Raw genomic sequence first — 16,992 nt, 5'->3', positions numbered from 1 at the left:
GACTCTTAATCAGGCCAAGAACTTTAAAATGTAAAATTTGCCAGCATTTCTAAGTTTTCCTTCTGGGGAAGTCTAAAATCTTGGATGAACTCAGTTTTAATAATGAAGTGCAGGCAGGGTGAGTGTTAGACCCTTATGACAAAATAAAACAGTATATCAGAGATAACCTGTATTTTTTGTCATGTTAAAATACGTTTTCACCCTTTATTTTTACTTTGGAGGATATGCAAATGTTAGAATCCACAGTTCTTTTCCCTGGAATTCTTCAGACCAACCCTCCAGTGTCTTGCTGGGTGGTATTTGCCTGGCTTTTAGCATTCTCTGCATGGAGAAGATCAAGGGGCGAGGGTGTGTTCTTCAGTAGGTAAACTTTTCACTTCACTCTCCAAGGTTCACTTTTCCTCTTCTGTGGTTCTTGAATCTTCTGGACTGGAGCTTCTGTCCTTCAGTTTTGCCACAGAATAAACATCTCCTGCCTCTTGCCAGGGTGGAGGAGGGAAGCTGGAGGTGTAAATGCTCCTTGTGAAGACTTTTACCCAGTCTGTTTCCAGTACCAGGTCTCCCTTTCACCCCCTCGCAACCTTCTCAGTATCTGTTTTCGTATGTTACGTAGCCTGTTCTGGGGAACTCAGCAGGAATTCCTCTGCCTTTGTATTGGTTGCTGCAAGCACTTAGTATTCAGTGTTCTTTGCTCTCTGCTCTGTTAACTTCTCCATCTACTTTCTGTCTTTCCAGAATTCGACGCATTGTTTTCTGCTGTTGTCTTCTCTCCTGTTTTTCCTTTTCTATTGATTCTCTTTTCTGTAACTCCCATTTTAGTGAGGTTTCAAATCAAAGTGGATATAAATGCACATGTTTAGTCGACAACATTTATCAGAAAATCCCCCAAAATTCTCACAATGTGTGGTTTTGCATCTGTTGGCTTCCTTGAGCCAACAGTTTAAATAAATGAAGAAAGGGACTATTTTGAGTGACCAACTTAGCGATCTGAGTGAGGCTGCATAAAGTGGAGAGAAGATCCTGGTCAGGGATGGGCAAAGCTTGACTTATAATCTGCAGCCCACTCTCTAATACCACAGACATATTCCAAAGGCAAATGAAGGGCAAAAAATGAAGAGGATTCTTGGTGCATCTACTTTTGTAAAAACTTCTGGGCCTACGTTTGTTTGGTGCTAGTTACTTAAAACTTAGCAAGAAGTTAATTCTGCTTCACTATAGTAATTATAGTGAGGGAACTGAAGTTGAGTAGAAGGTAGAAGATATTACTACTACTAAAAAAAAAAAAAGAAGAAGAAAGTATTTTGAATCCTGGCAAAATATTGAGGAACAGTGATAAAGATACTATATTAAAGTGATGATTCTATTGAGGGCAAAACCCCAAACACCAGCTTAGAAGAAAGTTCATTTACCTTTTGATTTAATGTTCTATTTTTCAGAGACATAACCTTGTAACACATCCAGAATTGCATTTAGTTTATTACTTTTATAAGAAAAAGGACAAGTAAAGCTAATGGATGGTATATTCAGGAAACTAAAGCTTAGGATATTTCTTTGTGTTTATAAAGAAATGTACTAGTATCTGATATTTACTAAAATACAGCAGTCATTAATTACCATGAAAGCCTCAATTAAAAAAAGTAGATTAAATTGCACTTATAGAATTATAGTAAATCGAAGCAGAAAAGATACTTCTAATTATCTAGCCCAGTGGTTTCAAAACATGAATTTCCAGAGTTCTGGGTTTCTGTGAATTGCCTCAGGGGACCATGTGCAGGAATAGGTTACTAGGTAAGCATTCTGTTTATCTCACGGCAGCCCTGATTTATTTCTTTTATATATTGTACTTCTAGATAAGATTGTGTTTTATTCTTTTTTTTTTTTTTTTTTTTTTTTTTTTTGGTACGCGGGCCTCTCACTGTTGTGGCCTCTCTCCGGTTGCAGAGCACAGGCTCCGGACTCGCAGGCTCAGCAGCCATGGCTCACGGGCCTAGTCGCTCCGCGGCATGTGGGATCTTCCCAGGCCAGGGCACGAACCCGTGTTCCCTGCATCGGAAGGCGGACTCTCAACCACTGCGCCACCAGGGAAGCCCAAGATTGTGTTTTAAAAGGGGCTTCATCAAAGTAAATACTATTTGTATCAATTGCTTTTTTGAAAGGTCACCAGTGATCTTTTTCCTTGCAAAATCATGTTTGTTTTTCAGCCCTTTTCTTACTGGATTATCTAGTGGTAGTCTGTACCGCTGTCCACACCTCCTTAAAAATACTCTCTTGCGTGGCTTCATGCCATTTCTTCTCCATCTCACTCAAGCATTTCGTCTTCTACTAGCCATTGAAGTTCAGAGTTTCTAAAGGCTCAGTATGCTGGACCTTCATTTTTTACCATGCTCTGCTCTCTCCCTTGAAATCTCTTCCACACTTGAGTTATTTCCTGTAAGCCTGACTCAGACTCTTGATTTCTGTTTAAGCTCCAGATTTGTTTATTTAATTGCCTACCCTGATATCACCTTTTAAATTTCTCAGAAACATCAGAAACTCAGTATACTTTGAAGCTGAACTCCATCCCTACTCCCCAAACAAACAAGCCAACATACAAACTGTACAAAATGATCCTTTCCCAACATTTCATCCCTCAGTTGCTTATATGCAGTTACTTGAGTGAGAAATCTAGATGTCATCTTTGACGCCTTTCCTTCTTTTATCCCTCTAATCCATCTCCAAATCTTGCTTTATCTCCTAAATCTCTCTTAAATTATTCCCTTTTCTCTCCATTACCACTGCCACACTCCAGTGTGACTTGTCATTCACTGCCTCTTGCCTGGACCACTGCAGCAGTGTCCTAACTGGTCCTGCAGCCTCCACTTTATCCCCCTCCAGTCTTTTCTTCATACCATATCCAGAGTGGTCTTCCTCCTTAATCTCTAGTGATTTTCCCTTGTTTTCAGGTTAAAGACCAAACCTAGATTTGAAGCCAGCTTACTCTCTTCTTTATCCCATGCTGCCTTTTTGTTTCCCCTTGTGTTTTGCTGTTGATGTGAAAGTAACTGATATTTTTATTTAAAGGTGACTTAACTATATTACTTTATTCATAAACAGTGTTTTAAAAAATAGAAGTATAAGTTATACTTGCCAAAATATTTAAATATTTTGAGAAAAATGGGTATTTTCTTTGAAGAAGAAATTGGCTGTTTTCTTTGAAGAAGAAATTGGCTGTTTATTTTAATATGAACCTCTAGTCTTTCTAAGGCTTAAAGCTCAAACTTTGAACAAACTGAGGTGATCATTTTTAAAAAGAAGTATCTTCAGATTGAATTTTCCATCTGGTTATTAGTCTATACCATAAACCAGATAGGTTTTATTAGACCCTTATATATAAGGTTTTCAGTCTTACGATTTCATTGACATTTTGAATTGCTAATCTTTTGTGGTTTGTTACCTAAAAATGAATATTTTAAGTTGGCCGTTTGACATTTTAATATGCTATAGGTAGTAGATCTTTTACTTGACAGCTATTAGATCTTTAAGTTTAATTTATAAAGTTGATAATCCATGTTTGTTTACTAGCTTTTGCAAGCGGTTTTAATGATTTATGTAGCATAGTAAATTTTTATTTGTAGTAATGATTGATTTCTAACCTTTTAAAAATCATATTTGATTTTACTTTTGTCATCTGGAGACATGTTTCTAGATACGAATTTTTGTGCCATTAATACTCCTCACTATGAAATAAAAACAGAATTATATGTAATGAATTGCAAAATAGAGGTGGTAATAAAAACTTGAACTATTTTCTTTGTTTTATTAAAATAAGACTTTTTCTTGTTTTATCTGCCAGCTATATTGTGATTAGTAAAACGTAGAATTGTTTCTGTATTGAGTTTAGAGTATTTACTCTCAAGCAATAGTGATAGAATTGTTTTTTTATGTTTTCATCACTATCTTGATTTTCTTTAAGGTGGGTCAGCTTGGTTTTGTTTCACCCATTAATCAATTTGCATGTAAATAGAGTCAGCTTTGATTTTAATATTGCTTTCTTGTGAAATATTAATGTTTTTATTAAGTCTTTACTACTGCCAGGTATATTGAATGTTATGGATAGATTGTAAAATGAAAATTGGAATTAGTCTAATGTCTTGTCTTGAAGTACATGACGAATTAGAGTGGTTTTCCTCTGTAGCAGAGATGATGTTACCATGGTGAAAGCTTCTGTTGCCATGACATTTGCTTGCATATTTTGATAGGTCTTCAATTGAAGAAGGGCTCTGTTTCCTGGCAGACTGGAAAAGTGTCATTCTATCTTTCCCCGAAATATGTTATTTTTTTAATTGAGAAATATGTAATAATTTCCAAAGAATTGTAATAGTGAACTGCCAAGGAAGAAAATACACCTTGTTTATTTTTAATTTTTTTTCCTTAATCAACTTTTGGAACACAGCAAAATATTCTTAGCTTGCTTTTGTGTAAGGAAGAAGAAAAGATAAGAATATTATTGTTCTAGCTTTCTTAATAAATAAAACATTTGCTTTTCCATTGAATTTTGTTGACAAAATAAACAGCTGAAGAGGAATAATTTGTAATCAGCCTTAGCTAGATATAGATATATACTGTTACTGTACAACAAAAAGACACTGCTAATGATGACATATTGTTAGCAGAGAAAAGGACAAATAAATGTAAATAGGGACTTCACAAAATGAAGGAATCAGTGAATTCCAAGAAGGTAAATATATAAAGTGCAAAATCAGTTTTCATATAAATGATACATGTTAAACACAGTGAATTAGGGATAGTTCTTTTTTATTGATAACATTTAATATTGAAAAATTAATGGTAGATTTTTAAAAAATTGTGTTTTACAGTGGTAGTTATATGTTTAATTTGAATTTTAACTAGATAATACAGATATTTAACATGTAGTAAGACAAATACAGAGAAGAAAGTCTCCCTCTCCTTCTTCTCGCCTCCCTCAATTATCTACTGTTGTTTTAAACTTATCTTCTCATAGTTTCTTTATGCATTTATAAGTAAATACAAATTTGTTAATACATTTTTATTCCCACTCCACTTTTCAAGGAAGGTAGCACATTATTTTGCACTTTGCTTTTCAGGATTTGTCTGGCCATGTATTTTAATGTATATTTTGTTAGTGCTCTAATTTGAGCATCTCGGGACATACTGGAATCAGCAGAAGGATAGGGCTTATTATTGATAGCTCCCATCCCTTATGCTTAGGGGAGTTCAGACTTCTAGGAGGAAATATTTTAAAACATACACTTTGTCAATTTAGAATAAATTTTCCTTTTGTTGTCAAAGTTCATTGATAACTTCAGTGGGGCTTTTTACTGGTAGACCAATTCATTTTGTAAAAGCTGCAAATTGAAGTATTTGTAATGAGTACATCTTTACACCAGCTGTTTCTTCTGCAACAAACTGTTTTCTTCCTTTCGGTATTACTCCCATTTAGCCTTTGAATATCAAATTAGGTGTGGCTTCCTTGGGGAAGCCCCGCTGATTCGGTGAGTGTGCTCCCCTGTGTTCTTACAATGCTCTTCTTCGTACCAGTACTAGGAGCAGAGAAAATTATTTTAGTGATACTACGCTGCACAGATTAGCAAAAAAGGAGGGTAACGTACTTGATGTATAAAGTAACTAGGCTGCAGATGTTACTTGTATCTAGAGTTTGATTCCCCTATCAGTAGACCACGTTTATTTAGACTTGTGACCACCAGAGAAGAGGAGAAACTGTGAGAATCTGCTAGCTGTCAAAGTTAGTGGAATTTTATACCAGATGGCAGTAGTCTTGGATATTAAGGGAGAGTTAATCCTGAGCTTTGGAATATATTAGCTCATGCCTTCATCTAATAAATTGGGTGTCTACTGTATGTTATACACATTGCTGAGTAAGAAATAATAAAACTGGATAAAGGCAGGGTTTCTGCCCTCAAAGGGCTATGAAGAAACTCGACCCTGCAGCAGTGTGAGAAGAGTGCAGACTGATGGAGTGGCAGAGGCACCTTGGTGGGCCCAGGGAGTAGGGCCAGGATACTTTGGGAGATGGGGCCTGTGCCGGAGATGAGACAGGACAGACGGTTCAGTAGGCTTTCAGTGGGGCCTGAGTGGGAGAGAGGAGGTAAGTGGTTTAGGTGCTGAGGTTTATTCGGTTGTCTGAGCTCCCTCTTCCCACTAGACACGGCATTGCCAGTTGCTTGTCCCTCCTACTCACCGCTCCACACAGAACTAGGCTAAAAGTAATTAGAAAACAACTGACTTGGTTCCTTTTGGAACAGTTTTATAATATGAGATCATCTAACCCAACCTTTAATCATTTGCTTTTGGACAAATGATATAAATCTGTATTTTTTTGTTAATAGTGGAAAGATTTCTGTATTACTGTGATTTGGGAATTTTTTAGACAAGTCTAACGATTTGGGTTATCAGTTAATCTGTAAAAAGAGGGAGTTTACTGCATGCTTTCAGTACCCCTCATTTTTCTAGTATTCTTACTCAGGTCTATTAACTGGTCTTGATACTAACTGGGTATTTTCATTTAACTTGTCTTTACCCCCATTTCCTTAGTGGTTAAAGTTTAATTTCATGTGTAGTTATATGGAACCGCCCAGACATGGAAAGTAAAGCTGAAGTTGCAGAGGTCTTTGTGTAACTGTATTTTTTCCGAAATTATTTCATTAGAAATGTAAGCTATAGGTTATTTTATATTAAAACAACAGCAAGAAATTAGACTTGTGAATCAGATAATAGAAATAGTAATACAAATGTATTTTTGAGTAAGTTTTCCAACCTATTAAGCCAAGAAATTGTATTAATTCTCTAATATTAAATTTTACTCTCAAATCACAACTTCACTTTCCATAAGTAGTAGTAAAACTTCCATAAGCAGATGAGAAATGTCAGCAAGCTTTTGAAAATGGAATTCTCCGTTTTCTTCCCCTGCTTCTTTCTATGATACCTCTCCCTACTATCTTTACCAAGTTTGTGACTTTTTAGAAATGAAATACCAAGGGGTTGCCTTGAGCTATTTTTATAGGAGATCGACTCTTCACCTCCTCTACATCAACAAGAACAGCATAGAGCACTGGGCCAATTTAGTCTCAGAAAACTTGAGCAGACTTCCCCTCAACTCAGGTATATTTGTGTTCTCATTGTGTAGAACTTTCTTGTAGCCTAATTATTCTTCAGAATTCAATTCATGCATTTTTCTTGTTCAAGAAAACTTCCTTTACCCCTACCCCCTGATTTTCATGTTTCTCTGTTGTTCTTCCTCAGCAACTTTGTTTGTGTTCATTTGAGTACTTCTCTAATCTCTCTTGGAGGTTATATTAAAAGCCTCACTGTGGTTGAGCCCACTGTCTTGGGAGAATTTGTATCTTCCCCAACTAGTATGGTACTAGGCACATAGTAGGTAGGTAGTGTTGATTAGGGACTTTTCCTCCATACAGGATATTTATGTGTCTTATTTTGCAAAATAGGTGTTGGTTATTTGCTTCTCAGTGAAACATGAGCAAAAGGATATATAATCAAGTCAATAAATCTAGAGTTGTTTTACTTTTCTGTCCAGTAGAATTACCAAAGAGGATCTTTTCTGCTTTCTTTAAAACTATATTCTAGAAAAACAACAAAAATAAAACTAATACATGGTAAGGCCAGGGATCTTTCCTAGATGTGAGCCTTCTGAAGAGGACAGTATGTCTCAGGTTTCAGTGCAGGGCCTGGAATATATATTACGATAACATAACTGCTCACATTTTACTAGTGGAAATCATAGAGTAGCATGGGCTACAAAGCATTTTAGGTATCTCTGGTTTAGATATTCTGTTTTTAGGCAAGCAAAATGCTCTTGCATTTTTGCAAGTGAAATAGATGAAGCCCACACTTTGAATTTGCTTTGAATCATGAAGTTAGTAGTTAGTAGAGGCAAAGAAGAACCAGATATCTTGTCCTCTTTGTTGTTATTACTACTAGCTTCCTTTAGATCAGTTTCTCAACTTTGGTACCATTGACATTTTGGGTTGGATAATTCTTTGCTGTGTACAGCTGTCCTGTGCGTTGTAAGATGTTTAGAAACATCCCTGGCTTCTACCCACTAGATGGCAGTAGCTCACCCTTCCCTCCCCAGCGTGACAACCAAAAATGTAGGCATTGCCAAATATCCCCTGGGGGGTAAAATCTCTAATTGAGAACCACTGTTTTGTATAGCAGGTATATCACTTCTGCCTCCATTTCATTTTCTTTTAGTTTTAGAGGACTTATTTGGCACATGGCCATCCTGTACCTTTAAGCGACGTTCTGCTCTCTTTTGGTAAACACTTCCTTAAGCATCTTAATTGGTTGCCTGACATCTGCATTCATTACATTTTTTCTTTTTAAAGATAATAATGGACATCTCAGGTAATATTGGTAATTGCTTTCAGACATAATCTATCTCTAATTTTTTATTGAACAACTCACCTGGTAAAATCAGATTTGCTTCTATAGAACTAAGTATTATATGTATCAATTAAATACAGCTTTGATAATTATTTTACTCTAGATACATGCTGGTGAGTTTAATGAAATTAAAATGCATTACTCCCTAATTATACATTGGAAAATGTAGCTTGAAAGGATGTTTTTGTACCCTTGTTTATATTCAGCAAGTGTGTTTCAAGTTTGAGGACTCACAAATATTTATATTTAAAATGCTTAATTCCCTGTATTATATAATATCTTTGACCTTATTATTTTGGGGAACTTGAAAAAAGGTTATTGATAGTTATTGATATACATAGTCTTTTGTGAATAGTGCTAATTTAAGTCATTTCATAATCTAAAATATTCTATTTAAACATATAAATTTAAAAATACCTGAGACTAATATTTTATAAGTTAAAAAAATTTTCACTTTATTTTTTTAATTTTTTTTTTTTTCGCGGTACGCGGGCCTCTCACTGTTGTGGCCTCTCCCATTGCGGAGCACAGGCTCCGGACGCGCAGGCCCAGCGGCCATGGCTCACGGGCCCAGGCGCTCCGCAGCATGTGGGATCTTCCCGGACCGGGGCACGAACCCGTGTCCCCTGCATCGGCAGGCGGACTCTCAACCACTGTGCCACCAGGGAAGCCCATATTTTTAAAATTTTTTATCAAGTATTTATTGAGTATTTTACTAATTGTTTTGTAGGCACATGATCAGACATGATTTTACTGAAGTAGAATTTACATTCGAACAGGTATTTAAATATATTTTACTCATGGGATCTATGTCGTTGCATTTATATTTGGTAATTCAGAACTACAGTATTTTTAAAATATAATTTCCTAAAAATTTTTGTCAGGCATTTCATTGATTTTCATAAAGGTGCTTTGAAATTCTCAGTCATGTCAAGTCTAGGTTTTCAGATTAATATAAATGGTTTGGTGTACAGTCAGATGAGGAATGACTTATGTACTTGAACTATTGCTGTGTAAAAGCAGAAGAGTCAGTATATGCTATTCTCCATTAGATGATTTCCAGAGAGAAGAATGTGAAGGATAGTTAGTAGCTATTTTACAAATAATATTATATTAAAATTACGTTTAGAATTTGTTATTAGGTACCCATTATGAAATATTTTAAAGCTGTACAATCATTAACATTTCCTAGATTTAATAACTTAGATTAGTGTTGGTGTTCGAAGTCGTCTCATACTCATAGTCATATAAATGAATAGAGAACAGAAGTAAATGATGGTTTGTTTGTACATGTGACATTCCCTTGGCAGCTGTTGTGAGTGGGGTTGGTGTGGGATGCTGACACTCCTTTCTCCCCTCACTCCTTTTTACCCTTCACTACCATAGGGAACCACTGTTACTAAAAGGTCTGTGATGTTTCTGTCAGATAGACTTTATTAGAAAAAAGACTAAATTTTATTATTTTTATTAATGGGGTCACGACTGGAAAATTTAGCAGTTTTAACATTTATAAAAACATTTATATTCAGTAAGTCTAAAGAGGTTTATTTGTGATCATCCTGAAGGACATGTGTTACCTAAATGAATCTCTCAGGGCAAATAAATGGACAAAAACTTCCACTGAAATATTATATATTTGATTTTATATTCATTCATGTTTAAGTACAAGCCTTGGGGGAAAATAGTGTGCATTATGTTCTTAAATTTGCTACAGATAAAATGTCTTTCCTATCAACTCCAATGGTTTGTCTTTCTTAACAAAACTTGTTATACTAAATTTGTCATTATATGGACTTCTGTTTGAAGTAAGAGATCCGATGACTAGGGTTTTTGCATTTTTTCCTCAAATTTATAAAAATCTGTTAGAATGCAATTTGACTCGTATATCTAAAAAAATATTAGTAATGAGAACACTTAGCAGTTTTTCCTTCCTGAGTACCTTTCTTATAATATGGCCCCGTCCCCCATAATGCCCTCGCTGAATTGACATACTTTCCTCTCCTTCAGGAGATTCTATATTTTTCTACCCAAGTGTTTTGCTCGTATTTACGTCATGGTATAAGTCTGCATTAGTGAATATTACCCATTACTCAAAGCTTTCAATCTTCATTCCTCTATAATAAGTCCATAGCCACCAAAGTAAAAGATTTTCTCTTTTTACTATGTTCTAGAATAATTTAAAACACTTTTTTCCTGTGCTGTAGTCTCTTTGATTAGATGGACAATGTTGTACAACCATTTCCACAACTTTTACATCAGTGCAAAGAGAAGTTTTGTAACCATTAAGCAATAACGCTCCTTCCGCCCACCCCCTCAATGCCCCCCGCCTCCACCCCCTGCCCTTGGTACCGCTAATCTACTTTCTGTCACTATGAATTTGCCTATTGTGGATATTTCATACAGGTGGAATCATACCATTTTTGTCCTTTTGTGTCTGGCTTATTTCACTTAGCATAGTGTTTTTGAGGATCATTCATTTTGTAGCATGTGTCAGAACTTCATTCTTTTTTGTGGCAGAATGATATTCCATTGTATGTATATACTGCATTTTGTTTACCCATTTATATGGTGATGGAAACCTAGATTGTAGACATGTCAGTATCTGGGTCCCTGTTTCCAATTTTTTTTGCTCTACCATGTGCAGAGTCATATGGTAATTCTGTGTTTCAAATTCAGTTTTTGAGGAACTGTCAAATTATTATCCATAGTGGCTGGATCATTTTGTATTCCTTACAGCAACATACATGGTTACTAATTTCTTCACATCCTCTCCAACACTTGTTATTTTCCTCTAAAAAAAAAAAAAATTACAGTCACCCATATGAAGTAGTATCTCATTATGGTTTTGATTTACATTTCCCTCATGGCTAATGATACTGAGCATCTTTTTATGTGCTTATTCACCATTTGTATCTCTTCTATGGAAGAAATGTGTATTCAAGTTCTTTGACAATTTTAAAAATTGGGTTGTCTTCGTTGTTGAGTTGTAGGAGTTCTTTATGTATTTTGGATATTAAACCCTTATCAGGTATATGATTTGCACATTTTTTCCCATTCTGTAGGTTATCTTTTCACTTTTTTGATATCTTGTGATACACACGTGTTTTAGTTTTGATAAAGTCCAGTTTATCTATTTTTTTTTTTTATTGCTTGTGCTTTTTTTTTTTTTTTTTTTTTTTTGCAGTACGTGGGCCTCTCACTGTTGTGGCCTCTCCTGTTGTGGAGCACAGGCTCTGGACGTGCAGGCTCAGCGGCCATGGCTCACGGGCCTAGCCGCTCCACGGCATGTGGGATCTTCCCAGACCAGGGCACGAACCCGTGTCCCCTGCATCAGCAGGCGGACTCTCAACCACTGCGCCACCAGGGAAGCCCTATTGCTTGTGCTTTTGATGTCATATCTAACAATTCACCACCAAATCCAAGATCATGAAAATTTACCCCTGTGTTTTCTTGTAAGAGTTTTATGGTTTTAGCTGTTATATTTAGGGCATTGGTCCATTTTTAGTTAGTGTTTGTATATGATGGGAGATAGGGTTCCAAACGTCATTCTTTTACTTGTGGAAATCAGTGTCCCAGCATCATTTGTTGAAGAGAGTATTCTCTCACCGTTGAATGGACTTGGCATCCTTGTAAAAAAAAATCAATTGGCTATTGGCTATCAATGTATGAGTTTATTTCTGTACTCTCAGTTTTATTCCATCGGTTTAAATATCTGTCCTTATGTTTTGATTACTGTAGCTTTATAGTAAGTTTTGAAATTGGAAAGTGTGAGTCTTATAACTTTGTGTTGTTCTTTCTTCAAGATTGTTTTGGCTCTTCAGGGTCTCTTGTAACTGCATATGAATTTGAGGATTGGCTTTCCTATTTCTGTTAAAAAGAAAAAGTTGTTGGAATTTTGATAGAGATTGCATTGAATCTATAGATTGCTTTGAGTAGTATTGACAGTTTAGCAATATTAATTCTTCTTAATGGGTGTCCTGAGACCAGTCCCAGTGTGGAGGGGGTTTTCCACACCAACAAGCACTTCTCTGACACCAGCTGGGTGTCCTACAATTCAACTCAATTCTGACACTGTCTACCCAGTGATAGCGTCAGATTCAACAGGTTGAGGGCTCTTCAAAACTGTACTGCTTCCAGTTTCCCCACCCTCCCCCACTCCTTAACTTCAGATGCCAGTTGCAAGTTCATGTTATTACCTGTGCTTCTAGTTGACTAGCTGTAGATTGGAGGTTCCAAGGACCCTGTCCTTGGCCTTCAGACACCAGTTAAATTCCAGGTTGTTACCGGTACTTCTTACCACCTGACTATAAATCAGAAGTTCTCATGACCCCCTTGTCAGGTTCAATTAGTTTGCGAGGGTGGCTCACAGTACTCAGAAAAATATATTACTTACTAGATTACTGGTTTATTATAAAAGGATGTAATTCAGGAATAGCCAGAGGAAATAGATACATAAGGCAAGGCATGGGGGAGGGGCGTGGAACTTCTGTGCCCTTTCGAGGCACCCCCTCTTCCTGAATATCCATGTGTTCACCAACCCAGAAACTTTCTGAACCCCATTTTTCTTTTTTGGTTTTTATGGAGCCTTGATTACACAGGCATGATTGATGAAACCATTGGCCACTGGCAATTGATCCAACTTCTAGCCCCCCTCCCCTCCCCAGAGGTCAGAGGGGTGGGACTGAAAGTTCCAACCCTCTGATCACTTGTTTGGCTCCTGGCAACTAGACCCCATCCCTAGGTGCTACCTCAAAGTCACCTCATTAGCATAATAAAAGACCCATATCACTCTCTTCACTTTGGAAATTCCAAGGGTTTTAGGAGCTCTGTGCCAGAAGTGGGGATGAAGACCAAATGTATATTTATTATAAATCACAATATCAGTTTTCCTATCTATGAATATGGGATGTCTTTCCATTTTTAGGTCATTTTAAACTTTTTCAGTAATGTTTTGTAGTTTTCAGTATATAGACCATTCATTTCCTTTGTTAAATTTATTCCTAGGTATTTTGTTCTTTTAGATGCTATTGTAAATGGAATTGATTTCTTAATTTCCTTTCTGGATTATTCATTGCTGTTGTATAGAAACAACCGATTTTTTGTATTGATAATACCACCAAAGTATTACATTATTAGGAAGAAATTTAACAAAAGTTGTGCAAGACCTGTATACCGAAAACTACAAAACATTGCTGAGAGAAATTTAGGAAGACCTAAGTACTAAGTAAATAGAGAGATTTGAAGTGTTCATGAATCAAAAGATTCAGTATTGTTAAGATGTTATTTTTCCCTTAATTGATCTATTAATTTACTGCAGTCTTACTTAAAATCCCAGTAAACTTATTTTTCATAGAAATTGACCAAGTAATTTTAAAGTACATGTGGAGGGCTTCCCTGGTGGCCCAGTGGTTAAGAATCTGCCTGCCAGTGCAGGGGACACAGGTTCGAGCCCTGATCTGGGAAGACCCCACCTGCCGCAGAGCAATTAAGCCCATTCACAACTACTGAGCCTGTGCTCTAGAGCCTGCGCACCACAACTACCTGTGCCTAGAGCCCATGCCCTGCAACAAGATAAGCCACTGCAATGAGAAGCCCGCGCACCACAATGAAGAGTGGTCCCCGCTCGCCGCAACTAGAGAAAGCCCGCACGTAGCAAGGAAGACCCAATGCAGCCAAAAATAAAATAAATAAAAAATAAATAAAATAAAATATATGTGGAAATATAAATGCTACATTAGCTAAGAAAATTTGGAAAAAGAAAAACAAAGTTGAGGACTTAAATAACCTGCTTTCAAAACTTAATATAGAGCTAGAGTTATCAAGACAATATGCTATGAGCAGAAAGAGAGGCATGTTTATCAATGCAACAGATTAGTAAGAATAGAAATATATCTATATAAACAACTGATTTTTGACAAAGATGTCAAGGCAATTCAGTGAGAGAAGGATAATCTTTTAACAAACGGTGCTGGATGAAATTGATATCCAACTGCCAAACAACAAACAGTCCCTTACTTCACATCTTATAAATAAATTAACCTCAAATGGATCATATACCTAAAAATAAGAGTTAAAACTATAAAATTTCTCTAAGAAAATGTAGTAGAAAATTGCAGTGACCTTAGGATAGGCAAAGATTCCTTAAAGAGGGCACAAAAAGCACAAATTGTAAAAGTTTAAAATTGGTGATTTTGAAATGATGTTCAACATCACTAATCATCAGGAAAATGGAAATCAAAACCACACTGAGATATCACCTAACACCAGTTAGGGTGGCCATCATCAAAAAGTGAAAAGATAACTTGCTGGTGAGGATGTGGAGAAAAGGGAACCCTTGTGCACTGTTGGTAGGACTGTAAATTGATATAGCTCTTACGAAAAATAATATGGAGGTTTCTCAAAAAATTAGTAATAGAACTTACATGTCATTCAGCAGTTCCACTTTTGGATATGTATCCGAAAGAAATAAAATCATCTTGAAGAGACACGTGCATTCCCATCTTTACTGCAGCGATATTCACAGTAGCCAAAATGTGGAAACAACCTAAGTGTCCATCAGTGGATGAATGGTTAAAGAAAATAATGGTATACATATACAATGGAATATTATTCAGCCTTAAGAAAGAAGGAAATTTTGCCAATATTGACAACACGGATGAACCTGGAGTACATTATGCTAAGTGAAATAAGCTCTTATATATATATATGGAATCTTAAAAAAAAAAGTCAGACTTAGAGTTTGGAATGGTGATTACCAGCGGCTGGGGGGTAGGGGAAGAGGGGAGATATTGATCAAAGGGTAGAAACTTTCAGTTATAAGATGAATAAGTTCTGGAAACCTAATGTATAGCATGGTGACTGTGGTTAATAATAAAGTATACTTGAAATTTCCTAAGGGAATAGATCTTAAATGTTCTTACAACATACACAAAGAAGTAACTGTGTGATGATGGATATGTTAATTAGCTTGATTGTGGTAATTATTTCACAGTGTATACATATATCAAAACACCATGTCGTATACCTTAAATTTTTTATTTCTCAATCATACTTCAATAAAGCTGGAAAAAATAGTTGATTTTGACTTCATTAAAATATATTCAAAAGAAATTGTTAAGAAAATGAAAAAGCAAGACAAAAACTGGTAGAAAATATTTGCAGTACATGTATCCAAACAAGGCTATTTATCCAGAATATGTAAACAACTCTTCCAGTTCACTTATAAGGAGATAACCCAGTAAAAACAAGGGAAAAATTTTGAACAGACACTTCACCAAAGAAAATACACAGATAGCAGCAAATAAGCAAATTAGAAGATCTTCAACATCTGTCATTTAGAGAAATGCAAATTAAAATGTTGAGACATACTTTAGAATTAAAAAGACCGACAATACCTAGTCCTAGGATGGATGTGGAGCAATTTGATCTCTCATGTATTACTGGTGGGAATGGAAGATGTCACTGCCACTTTGGAAAACGATTTGACAGCTGCTTGTAAAGTTAAACATACATTAACCATGTGACCCAGCCATTCTACTGCTGGGTATTTACCCAAAAGTTATGAAAACAGATGTCCACACAAATGTTCAGACCAGCATCATTCCTGGTAGCCTAAAAATGGGAACAACCCAGATATCCATCAACTTGTAAATGCATAAACAATTTGTGGTATATGCATAGAATGGAATCCTGCTCAGTTTAATAAAAAGGAACAAGCTAATATATGCACCAGCATATAGCAAAACCTTGTGTAAGAATTTCTTATGAATTCTAGAAAAGGCACAACTATAGTGATAGAAAGAAGGTCACTCTTGCCAGAGAGTTGGTAACAGGGAGCTGACTGCAGCTGTCAAGGGGAAACTTTTTGGGGGTGATTGAAATGCTGTATATCATGATTCTGGCGATTGTTACATGATTGTATCCATTTGACAAAATTCATTAGTTAATTTTATTAATTGTGAATTATCCCACAGTAAAGCTATTGAATAAGAAGGAACAGAATTTTTAAAAAATGATCAAACTTCCTTTAAGTTATAGTAGGATTGGAGGGAATAACAGGTTTCATTATTTTTCGAGACTTTCACAAACAAGTGTCTACATGCTTTGGCAGGAAAAAGAGGCCATCAGTAAGATGGTTGATATCTAACTTCACTCATCAGTTAAAAATAACAAAAATTATATTCAGAAAAAAAGTAGTGATTTTGCTTAATGAAAAGTAATTGATATTATATTTAATAAATCAGATGTTTAATTTTTTAGCTTCATATTAACTATTATCATCATTTTAATTCACTTTAGAAATATAAACCTGGTCGATGTGATGATATTTTGAAATGGAAGCCTCCCAGTTTGAATTCTGTGGATTTTCGCCTAAAGATAACAAGAATGGGAGGAGAAGGGTAAGTATGCCCCTTTGTTTCCCCATGATTTTTACATGAAATAATACCGTTTGCATAAGGCTTCACTGTTTACTGGGTATTTTACATATACTTTACAAAAAGAAAGTAAAGTACTTTTACGTATACTCTATGTATGTACCCATAAATCGAT

The 16,992-nt window shown here is 35.8% G+C and overlaps 1 protein-coding gene across 10 annotated transcripts in view; it reads left to right on the top strand.

Moving 5' to 3' along the window:
• The window catches only part of RNGTT (RNA guanylyltransferase and 5'-phosphatase), a 220,065-nt gene that overhangs the window by 111,264 nt on the left and 91,809 nt on the right, over positions 1-16,992 (top strand). For 5 of the 10 annotated variants that reach the window (XM_089921849.1, XM_089921848.1, XM_089921852.1 and 2 more), the window contains 2 exons: positions 1,942-2,121; positions 16,741-16,841. In XM_089921849.1, coding sequence (XP_089777975.1) covers positions 1,942-2,121; positions 16,741-16,841 — 281 coding nt within the window. Of the gene's footprint in view, positions 1-1,941; positions 7,141-16,740; positions 16,842-16,992 lie in introns of those variants that run through there. The other 5 variants (XM_089921854.1, XM_089921850.1, XM_022552512.3 and 2 more) reach the window with 2 other exon arrangements.

The sequence above is a fragment of the Delphinapterus leucas genome, chromosome 12 (genome assembly GCF_059928025.1).
Source record: "Delphinapterus leucas isolate spDelLeu-1000000601 "Yukka" chromosome 12, BTC_Dleu_Yukka2, whole genome shotgun sequence".
Lineage (NCBI taxonomy): Eukaryota > Metazoa > Chordata > Mammalia > Artiodactyla > Monodontidae > Delphinapterus > Delphinapterus leucas.
Note: the sequence above shows the minus strand (reverse complement) of the source record. Positions and strands in the feature narration are given on the sequence as shown.